General features: G+C 42.9%; 1 protein-coding gene across 1 annotated transcript; it reads left to right on the forward strand.

Annotated features, from left to right (window-relative positions):
• The first annotated feature begins 363 nt into the window (after positions 1–363).
• On the forward strand, positions 364–10163 carry LOC138812065 (intelectin-1a-like). Its single transcript, XM_070000007.1, has 8 exons — positions 364–423; positions 687–741; positions 4547–4654; positions 5583–5830; positions 6172–6330; positions 6656–6776; positions 7838–7941; positions 10011–10163. The coding sequence occupies exons 1-8, from the start codon at positions 364–366 to the stop codon at positions 10161–10163; spliced, it is 1008 nt and encodes a 335-aa protein (XP_069856108.1).
• Positions 10164–11899: the final 1736 nt, after the last annotated feature.

The following is an 11899-nucleotide window of genomic DNA, read 5'->3' on the forward strand; positions in this document are numbered from 1 at the left end:
GGTGAGCCATTTCTAGAGATTATGGCGAGTCAGGAATGTTCAAACTGGAAGCCTGAGCAAAGCCTAGTCACATGGCTCACCAGCACTGATCCTATGGCCACGTGTTAGTTTGGACCCCTGGCCAGAGACTGCTTTGGGAAAGAGCATGTGTTTGGGTTAAATTATGTTCCTATCAATTCTGTATGTTTTGGTTCTCACTCCCAGAATTTGAGAATGTGATTGTATTGGAAATAAGGCTTTTAAAGAGCAAGTTAAAATGAAATAAGTTAAAGTAATTAGGACAAGTGCTAATTCACTACGGTTGATGTATTTATGAGGAAATATGGATACAAAGGGGAACTTCATGCACACAAAGAAAAGACCATGCGAAGACACAGAGAGAAGGTGGAAGTCTGCAAGCCAAGAAAAGAAGCCTTAGAAGGAGTTAGTTCTCTGGACATGCTTACTTAGCATGCTTACCTGGAGAACTACAATCAACTGGCCTGGTGAGGAAAGACAGGAGTTTGCTTTCTGTGAGTTAGGGAACCCTGTTTTCATTTCAGGTCTTGTTTAAGTCCTAGAACATAAATGCATTAAAAAATAAAAGAAAGAGACCTTTGAATAGTGGAAGGACTAGGTAGAAATGGAGATAGTTATTCAGAGAGAAAGGTGGACATGGTGGTGACCTTCATTTTGCTTTTCTTTAGATTACATTGACCCAACTTGGCTTCCTGCTGTTTCTCATTCTGGCCACTAAAGGGTGCGATCCAGGTGAGTTTCTAGGAACCTAGCTTTCTTTGCTAAGGTCATGTTTATCGTTCAAGTAAAAACAACAGGACAAAGGGTGTTATAACTGGAAACTTTTGGGCAACAGAAAAGTAGACTTACTAGAAGATCACCTCGTCCCTGGATTGTTGCCCAGTGTTCCAAGGAGCATGACAGGAATATTATGAGGAAGGAACAGGAGAGCGAATACCTCATTTTATTTTATTGTATTTCTTTATTTTTGTGCCAGCCCAGAGGCTTGAACTCTGGGCCTTGGCACCATCCTTGAGCTTTTGTGCTCAAGGCTAGCACTCTACCACTTGAACCACAGCTCCATTTGCAGCTTTTTGGTGGTTAATTGCAGCTAACAGTCTCATAGACTTTCCTGCTCCTCATCTGAACTGGGATCCTCAGATTTAACCCTCTGGAGGAGCTAGGATTACAAGTGTGGGCCATTGATGCCTAACTTATTTTATACTTTAATTTATTTTACGGCTATTATTACTTTTATTTTGGGGTCCATATCCAGGGCCTATGCGCTGTTCCTCAGCATTTTTTTTGCACATGGTACTTCCCCACTTGAGCCACAGTTCTACTTCTGTTTTTTTTTCTCCCCCCCCTTTTTTTTGGTGATTAATTGGAAATAAAAGTTAAAAGTGGTTTTGTTTTTTCTTTGTTGCTGTTTTTTTATTCTTTTGCTTTTGTCTTGTTTGTTTATCTGTCTTTGGGAGGGTAAGGGGGGCACAGAAATGGTGGAAAAAAGGGTGAACAAATGCAGCAGGGGTACTCACTAGACACTATTGAAAAATAAACTATAAACTTTGTGGGTAGGATTGGGAGGGAAAAACTGGGAGAGAGTGAGGGAAGGGGGTAACATTGTTCATAAAGAAATATACCCTTAAGCTGGGCACCGGTGGCTCACGCCCGTAATCCTAGCTACCCAGGAGGCTGAGATCTGAGGATCATGGTTCAAAGCCAGCCCAGGCAGGAAAGTCGTGGGGCTCTTATCTCCAAAAAACCACTAGAAAGCTGGAAGTGGCACTGTGGCTCAGGCTGTAGAGCACTAGCATTGAGAAGAAGAGCTCAGAGCCAGAGTTCAAGCTCCACGACTGACAAAAAAAAAAAGAAAAGAAAAAGAAAAAGAAAGATATGCTTTATCTGACTTCTATAACTGTAACCCCTCTGTACATCACCTGTATATACATTTTTAAAAAAACAAAAAACACATAAGGAGGTCACATTGCTCTGAGATCCCAGTCTTTCCTGGGCCAGAGAAGAGCCTTGAGATGCACAGAGGCCACCTTGAATATAGGCCCTGTGCTGATTTCTGTCTTGAGGGATCAGGCCTGTAGCAATGAGTATTGCTAAGGCATGCCCTTATTCCAGGATCTGCCCTTCTTCATGGCTCTGAGAGACTCCAGTAAGAGCTGTGCCCCTTCTAGTAACTCCCTACTCTCACGGCCTTGAGCTTTGGACTTCCATGGCAATTGCATGGTCTGCTTTTTTTGTGTGTGTGTCAGTTGTGGGTCTTGAACTCTGGGCATGGCTGCTGCACTTGAGCTCTTCAGCTCAAGGAGAACGCTCTACCACTTAAGCCACAGAGCCATTTCCAGTTTTCTGGTGGTCAGTTGGAGATAAAGAGTCTCACAGACCTTCCTACCTGGGCTGGCTTTGAACTATGATCCTCAGATCTCAGCTTCTGGAGTAGCTAGGATTACAGGCGTGAGTCATTGGTGCCTGGCACAAGGTCTTCTGGTCCAGAGAAATGTTACTTTCATAATCTCTCTTTCTACAGGAACTTGATGACATTGTATTTCTCTTTATTGCTATTTATTTTAAAAGCTTATATCTAAATATCATCTCACTTGACCTTTACAAGACAGTATTTTTTTTTAAGACAACAATTCTTTATAAAAATGTATCATTGTTGGGCATTGGTGGCTCAGAAATAGTGCTGTGGGGGCTGGGAAAATGGCTCAGTGGTAGAGCGCTTGCCTTGCATGCCTGAGGCCCTGAGTTCGATTCCTCAGCACCACATAAGCAAAAAGAAAAAAAAGCCAGAAGTGGCGCTGTGGCTCAAGTGGTAGAGCGCTAGCCTTGAGCTGAGGAGCTGAGGGACAGTGCTCAGGCCCAGAGTTCAGTCCCCACGACTGGACCCCCCCCCCAAAAAAAAAAAAAAGAAATAGTGCTGTGGCTCAAAGTGCTATCCTTGAGCAAAAGAGTTCAGGGACAGCACCCAGGCCCTCGAGTGCTAGCTAGCCCCTATGTCCGCCCTTCCCCCTGCAAAAATACCATTACCTATGTTACAGAAGAGATTTTTTTTTTTTATTTTCATGAGCATCAAGCTTTATCCTCTAGGGACAAACTGGTCTTCAGTAGCTTCATTTTAGGTGCGAGGAAACTGAGGCTGAGATATGGTAAGGATGGTCCACAGATGTTGGACTTGCAACCACTGAGCCACCTATAGCTCTGACCTCAGAGCATATGGTAGCTTCTGTCCCTCTAGACTTTTAGAGTATTTGTAGAGCTGTGACTAGTATGGAAACTTATTCATCCCATGCATCTGCTAGTGTCCGGGTCTGTCTCAGCACTGTCTACCTCCTGCCCCATGCTTCAGCCACATCAAGCTGCTACTTGCATTTCTTCTATGTATAATATTGACGTTGCTTTGTTCTATTCTCCAGGCTTTTGGATATGTTGTTTCCCTGATAGAATTCTTTGTTTGTTTGTTTGTTTTCTTCCTACTGGTAAATCATGCTCATTCTCTAAGAATGATCTGAGATCTCACCGAGGCTAGAGGCCTTCTATGAACAAGCTATCTACCCTATACCTGTCTGATTGCCAGTCAGGACTTTCCAACCTCCTCTCTCATTTCAGAGTCATTCTTGTTTTTTTTTTTTAATTTAATTTTATTTGTGAACATACTGTACAGAGGAGTTACAATTACGTGGGCAGGATAATGCGTACATTTCTTACCAAGCATTGCAGCCTCCTCCTTTGTTTACCCTTCACATCCCTTCCCAGCCTCCCCTCTCCCCCCCCAATCCCAATCCTTCTCCTTCCCCCCCTTCCCCCCCCCGCCCCCGCACCGACGTTGTAAAGCTAGTTTTGGACATGACAACTTGTACTTCTCATTGTTGCAACAGGTCCACCTGTATCCTTAAACAACTGGTTTTTCCCCATCTCCTCCACAAGTTATACTGACATCAAATATAGTGAAAGCAGGGGTTATACTGTGGGGGAGGGATATACAAAGCAACAAAGAGATAATCTTATAAATGCGTTAGAAACACATGCATGAAAGAAAAAAACATTAAAATACACATCTAAGGGTTCATTTTCCTGACATCACATTATCTGACCTTTTCTGCTTGACTCATACATCTACTAGATATTACAAATAAGGGAAACCATGGGACCTATGTTTCTTTGGGCCTGGCTTACTTTTCAGAGTCATTCTTATAATCTCCCGAGCCTATCATTTGTCTCTCAATATAATTTCCTGTTGACTTGTGAGCAACTCTCTAGAGGTAAGCAACTCTCTAGAGGTTTGGTTTGTTCTGCCTAGTGGCCGGCACTGGGCCAAGCACAGTCCAAAGCATTGTGGGAGAGGCAGTGTTAGCCTGTGCTGGTGCTGGATCAGAGAGATTAATGAAGATAATACTGGATTCTCAGGGCTTTCAACCAGACAGTGAGCTCTGCCACAGTGGAGGCCGAGTGAGCTTGAATTACTGACAGGGGAGGCTGGGGGTCCTGAAAACCTACTAATGACACTAAACCTTTGTCTATGCTCTACCTGAAGGCAATAATATTCTCCAGAACAGTAACTCTAATCTCTGGAACAGTTCTTCTTTGTCTTCTTTGCCCAGAAGCTGCAAGGAAATCAAGCAGAAGCAGCAGAAGGCCTGTGGTGAGTGACATAGCACTTAAAGCCCAGTCAGGCTGGTGCACTTTGGTTTTTTTCTGATTTTCATTTTTTAATTCAAAACATATGGTACATTTGGATAAAAATGCCTATTTTAACCTGTTTTTTCCCCAAACAGCATCACAGTATATGTTCTAGTCAGGCCTTGAGCTCACAATCTTATTTCAGCCTCCAGAGTGCTGAGATTGCAGGCATGTGCTACCACACTCAGCTTCATTCCAACCAGTTTTGATTGTACATTTTACAATGTTGTGTAACTATCACCAATGCCTATCCCCTGGTAAATTTTATTATACCAAATGGAACTCTGGAACCATTAAGCAATAAGTTAATATTTTGCTTTTCCCTAGTCCCTGCTCACTGCTATTCTATTTTTTGATCTCTATTAATTTGCCTCATTTAGTTACCCAATATAAATAGAGTCAAAGATATTTGTACTTTTCTATCTGGTTTATTTCACTTACAGCAATGATTTTAAACTCTAAACATGTGGTATAGACAACTTTTTTTCAGTATATATATTATACATTACACACACAAACACACACATATATATTGTATAAACATATGTAATATTTTATTTCTTCACCCCCTAAGGCATACTGAAATATATCTTTTGTGTATTTGACCAATGATGTAATTAATATTAGGGATATATATCCCAGCCCTGTCTCCATTTCTTTTGGGTAGGAGTGGAAATTCTGGGTTATCTGTGAATTCTGTTTTTCTTTATGAGAAATGCCACTGTGAGTTTGGGTATAGTTTTGTGAACTTGGAGATTCCAGTACCCCCAGGGACACAGTGATAGAACTCAGGAGATGTTCAAGCCATGTTTCTAGTTCCTAGATGTGTTCTGGTTTGGAGATGAGATGGACTAGGAACCTGCAGACAGGGAGGCTGGCTCTCTCCACAGATGGCCTGTACTTCCTCCGCACCAACAATAGCGCCATCTACCAGACCTTCTGTGACATGACCACTGGGGGTGGTGGCTGGACCCTGGTGGCCAGTATACATGAAAACTTCATAGCGGGAAGGTGCACAGCTGGTGATCGCTGGTCCAGTCAGCAGGGCAACAGAGCAGACTACCCAGAGGGAGATGGCAACTGGGCCAACTACAACACCTTTGGGTCTGCAGAGGGAGCCACAAGCGATGACTACAAGGTTGGTGCGAGCCTCTACCCAGCTGGACAAGTGTGAGGACTTGAGTGTGGCTGGGCCACCAGCATGTAGGAGAGTGGGTTGGGAGGAGGGCTGTGGAAGGTAGGGTTATAACAGAAGAGAGAAATGCATGCCTTGAATCTCAGCTTCTTCCAGACAATGTCATTAGGACTTGAGTATTGCCAGAGTACTATTGTCTGCAGGAAATAGAGGTGAATGAACATAGCTGGCTATCTGCCTGCCTGGAATCCAGAGCTATCAGCTCAGCTGAGAGCAGCACATGTGGGCCTTTAGTCTTGTGGGGCTGTGTGGCTGGGCTGGGATAACTGTTAGTTTCTTTCTAGAACCCTGGCTACTTTGACATCCAGGCCCAGGACCTGGGCATCTGGCATGTGCCCAACAAGACTCCCCTGCAGAACTGGAGGAACAGCTCCCTGCTGAGGTACCGCACCTTCACTGGATTCTTCCAGCATCTGGGACACAATCTGTTTGGACTCTACCAGGTACATGAGGATGTTCTCTGCGTCTGGTTTTCATGGGTGTAGAAAGAAGCAGGTGTTTGAGCTTGGCTGGGACCCATCTCTCCAGGTGCCTGTTTTCATAACACTAATTTGCTGGTAATTTCTATCTCATTTGTCTCAGAAATCCTTTGCCAAAAAAGGATAGAGAAGGGGAGGGGGTGGATTTGCAGTATTTAGAGGATTGGAAATGTCCAGCAAGAGGGAGAGACTCTCATTTGACAGATTTTGAAATAATCTCAGTTACTGAGAAAACATTGCGTTCCCTCTATTTGTTGTCTTTTTTCAGTGACTTAATTTTTCTTTGTAGAGATACCCAGTGAAATATGGCGGAGGGAGGTGTTGGACTGATAATGGCCCAGCAATACCTGTGGTCTATGATTTTGGTGATGCCCAGAAAACAGCATCTTATTATTCACCTTATAGCCAGAGTGAGTCTTTAGTGTTCTTCTGAAATCTTCATAGGAAAAATGCTGACTTCTTGTATGATAGATAGTAGTTATCACTTCTGTGAATATTCTATGCATTGTCTCATTTAATTTGTATTACTACCCTTGGAATTTGCTTCTATTAGTCCCACTTTAAGAGTAAAAAACTGAGTCATTGAAGGTCACTAACTGGCTTGAAGTAACAGGGCCTAGGGAAGAGAGTCTGTTTTGGATTGGGAAAATTTGGTCAAGTCTTCACTCTTAAGATACCCATTTTCACTCCTTTAGGACCTTGTTAGCACCAGGCCAGAGTCATGTGCACAGGACAGAACAATAGACAGGATGGCAAGACAGTTTTATTTCTGTCTGAATGGTAGCTGTTTGTTAATGCAAATCTATATTTGGCAGAATATATTTGATAGAGGCTGAACCTCTGCTGTACATTTCATAGCTTTTATTACTTACATTTTGGATATGGGTCTTTAAAGGAAAAGCACCAGAAATGTATGGACAGGGACAGAGTGAGCACACTTGCTAGTTGCTTCAACAAATTCTTAGAGGTGTTCTGTGATGATCTGTATTGGAATTTTTTTTTTTTTTTTTTTTTGTCGGTCGTGGACCTGAACTCTGGGCCTGGGCGCTGTCCCTCAGCTCTTCAGCTCAAGGCTAGTGCTCTACCACTTGAGCCACAGCACCACTTCCGGCTTTTTTCTTTTTGCTTATGTGGTGCTGAGGAATCGAACCCAGGGCCTCAGGCATGCAAGGCAAGCGCTCTACCACTGAGCCACCTTCCCAGCCCTGGAAAATTTTTCTATACAAGCATCTGGCAGTATCCAGGGACTCTTTTTGAGACCAAGATCTTAGGCTTCTGTATGGGTTTGGTCCTTCTTAGCAAAATTTTGCATGGGGAGGCTCTCCAGCCATTGTTTTTAGTGGTGCTGGGCTCCACCAGTGTGTCTGAGTGCTAGATTGGAGCCTGAGCCTAACATAGACAGTCACTGGGTAGCTTAAAGAAAGTTATTTTGAGTATCGTCTCCAATTACTATTTGTCTCTTTGTTTTTAGAGGAAGTCACAGCAGGATTTGTCCAGTTCCGAGTATTTAATAATGAGAGAGCAGCCAATGCCTTGTGCGCTGGAGTGAAGGTCTCTGGATGTAATACAGAACATGTGAGTGTTTGTGGGGTCAAAAGGGACTGGTTGGGGACCAAAGCCACACTCATTGAAGACTTAGTAGGAGAGTCCTGGACAACCTTCCTCATGGCAGGCTTTTCTCTACTTCAAGTGCTTTCTGTGGCTGGATGTTTCTATGTGGACTGACTGCTAGTGCAGGTACACGTGGCTCACCTGAAGCAGCTTTGATGTCTCCTTAAACTGGAGATCATTGTCCCCTTCTGTTTATTTCTACTCTCTATGGGGTGGCTCTGGGCCAAAGCAGCTTGAGGATGGAGTCTTTGGGTTCCCCACCATATGAGTTGTCAGGAGTAAGCGTGTTCTCTTGAGACCCAGCCCTCCTGAAAGTAACAGTGTGAAAAAGGGTTATGAGATGCTAGAAGTAGACCTTGAAGATCTCATTTTTCCTTTGGTCCTCAGCCATCAGCATGTCCTTTTTCCACCCAGAGAGGCAGCTTCACTGTCAAGTCAGAACCTAAAATTGTAATGGGGGATGATGGCTATCAGAACCCCAAGAAGCAAGTTTCTTTGTGATGACCTGGTTTCCCCTGCACTTTTCAGCTGTGGCCCAAGGAATACATACTGCAGTGTACATGTGAGCTGGTGTGCATCATTCATTTACTAGTACAGCCAGCACCTATGTTGTATCAAGTCAGGAGACCGAAATTATGTTAATGAACAAGTTTGAGGTCACTGAGGGATACCTAGTCATATGCTGTTATGTAATAATGTTTTAGTCAACGATATTGTAGGTATTAGAGTTGTTATATAAAATTTATTGTCAAGCAACATCATAACCATCTTAGCTCAAGTATACTCTAGCATGTTCATACAATTGCAAAATTACCCCCAAATTTATTATTCAAAATGTGTTCCAATTATTAAGTGATGTTTAACTTAAATAACTGTCTATGTTGTGTGAGGCTTAGAGTGACTAGGTAGGGGTCCAGGTGGAAGCTGTGTTTTGAAGTCTTCAGCTTGAGAGACATCTAGAAATAGAGATAGAGATCCAGGGCAATAGTAAATTCTTACTAACTGATGTCTATACAGTCTACAAAGGGGAGGGACATGTATCCTGTTCTAGGGAGTAGCACTTGGGGAATTCATTAAAGAAGAGTCCTGCCAGGGAATTTGAGAATGAATGTTCAGAAAAGATAAAGGAAAGTCAGGAGGAGAAGGATGCTGCTAAAGCTAGGCAAAGAGAGTTTTTAATGGAGGCGTAGATCAGCACTGATGGAGAGTCTAATGAGTACTAAAGATTCTTCCAGATTTGGCCATTAATATGCCTCTGGGACTGACAGCTGAATTAATCAGCTTTTTGTCACTGTGACAAAAATCTGAGAGAAAAAAAGAAGGGAGGATTTGTTTTGGCTCATTGTTTCCAAAGTTTCTATTTATAGTCAGTAGGTTCCATAGCTTTTAGGCTATGGCAAGGGAGAAACATCATCTTATAAGGGCAATGTAGAAATAGTATTACTTCCCTTGTGGTTGCCAGGTAAGACAGAAAGAGATAGAAAGGAACAGAGAAGGGCAAGATACCCTTCAAGACATACTCATAGTGATCTACTTCCTCCTACCAGCCCATAAAGTCTATAGTTCTACCACCTCTCAAAAGTGTATTTAAGTAAATTAATTAATTAATTAATTAATTTTTGCTGGTCCTGGGGCTTGAACTCAGGGCTTAGGCTCTGTCCCTGAGCCTCTCTGTGCTCAAAGCTAGTGTTCTACCACTTGAGCCACAGCACCACTTCCAGCTCTTTCTGTTTATGTTTATGCATGCTAGGCAAGCACTCTACCACTAAGCCACATTCCCAACCAGTATATTTAAATTTTATAGCTATCAATGGATTAAACAACTGATGAAAGGCAGAGCCCTCAGGATTCAATCACTTTCTCAAAGCTCCACCATTAAACACTGTTTTCACAAATACAGAGTCTTCAATACTTGTCTTTTTTTTTTTTTAATGTGTGTATGTGGGTGTGTGTGCGGGGGAGGGGGGGTACTTCATATGCAAACTGTAACACCAGTAGATATGTCATTACCATTTCCTCTTCTTGTTTGCCAGCACTGCATTGGTGGAGGAGGATTTTTCCCTGGGGGTCATCCTCAACAGTGTGGAGACTTCTCTGCCTTCGATTGGAATGGATATGGAACACACACTCGTTGGAGCAGCAGTCAGGAATTAACTGAAGCAGCTGTGCTTCTGTTTTATCGTTGAAAGCTTCATGGTATGGGACCCAAGATCTTCTCCCACCTAAAGGGTCACAAAGATGAAGAAAATATCTAGAGGAGAGTAAAGTAAATCATGTTCATGCAAGTCTTGGTGTATTTCTGAATTATTTTCATATAAGGGATGAATCCCTGAAGCAGATTTGAGAAGAATGTCTACTGCCCTGATTGATTTTACCTTGACCATTTTTGTACTTGATGTTAGGGTTAGGATTCCTTAGGCTCCCTTTTATATGGCTACTTAAAATAGCCAGAGAAATTAAGAATAGGAAGGAAGTATTTTATCATACTCCTTCCAATTTGTATATTCAACCTGGAAATTTAAAGAGGAAAAGAGTCTATTGTGGGGGTATACCAAAGAAGAAAGGCACAGTCAATATCCGTGTGTGGTACACTGTAATCTTCGTTGCTGGGGAATCCTCTTTGGGGAGGGCTGGGGCTAGCAGGCCTTAATGATGGCTCCTCTTGTTGGCTGATAACTAACACTTGTGGACTCCCATCTTCCAGGACTTGTTCAAAAAGTGCCATATGCCAAACCACCTCCATGTGTAATTGGTATGGATAGGATAGGGAGGTCCTCAGTTTGTTCCATGAATCAAAGCAGATATTTATTTTATCATGTTTTCCACTAGAATGTAAATATTTCCTTACCTCAGTAGTCAATTAATTCTTAGTGGCTAGAAGTTCTTAGGCATTCCTTGTGGAAATTAGAAGAAGACCAGGAACAAGAAAGAGAATTTAGGAGAGAAGATGAAGGGACAAGTCAAGGAGAAGAGGAAAAGTTTTGCTTAAAATGTCTTTTTAAAATTAATTAATTAAGGGGCTGGGAAGGTGGCTCAGTGGTGGAGCGCTTGCCTTGCCTGCCTGAGGCGCTGGGTTCGATTCCTCAGCACCACATAAGCAAAAAGAAAAAAAGCCGGAAGTGGCGCTGTTGCTCAAGTGGTAGAGCGCTAACCTTGAGCTGAAGAGCTGAGGGACAGCGCCCAGGCCCAGAGTTCAGGCCCCATGACCGGACCCCCCCCCAAAAAAAATTAATTAATTAATTAGAGACAAAGTCTGACTATGTAGCCTTGTGTGGCCTCATACTCATGATTCTCCTGCTTGCACACTGCTGAGATTATAGGCATGCACAATCATGTCTGACTACGAGGCTTGTCTTGTTTAAATTAGATTTATTTGGTCATTAGTTAGAAAAGTGTTGACATTTTTTCCCTATGGTATTCATTTCTTTCTTCCTCATTATTAACTTTTATTTGCTTTTTTTTTGTTTTTTTGGGTCCGGTCATGGGGCCTGAACTCTGGGCCTGGGCGCTGTCCCTCAGCTCTTCAGCTCAAGGCTAGCACTCTACCACTTGAGCCACAGCACCACTTCCGGCTTTTTTCTTTTTGCTTATGTAGTGCTGAGGAATTGAACCCAGGGCCTTGAGCATGCAAGGCAAGCGCTCTACCACTGAGCCATCTTCCCAGCCCTTATTTGCTGTTTTTTAAATTTACTTTTTCTTACCTCTTGTCCTCAGTCTCTATCCTGAAGCACAGATATTTTGGCTCCTTATATCCTTCAGCTGTCCTTCCTTTCACTAGAGAGGATTGAGCTTTTCCTCTGTTTGGTATGGCTCTCTTCCTGTTTTCCAGGCAGAGCTGGCTGAGAGTACACAGAACAGAGGGAGGACAGACACCTTGATCTTCCTCATGTTCCCTTAGCATATCCCAACAATGCTTAATATC

Source organism: Dipodomys merriami, unplaced genomic scaffold (assembly GCF_024711535.1).
Source record: "Dipodomys merriami isolate MVZ:Mamm:240054 unplaced genomic scaffold, mDipMer1.0.p SCAF_56, whole genome shotgun sequence".
Classification (NCBI taxonomy): Eukaryota; Metazoa; Chordata; class Mammalia; order Rodentia; family Heteromyidae; genus Dipodomys; species Dipodomys merriami.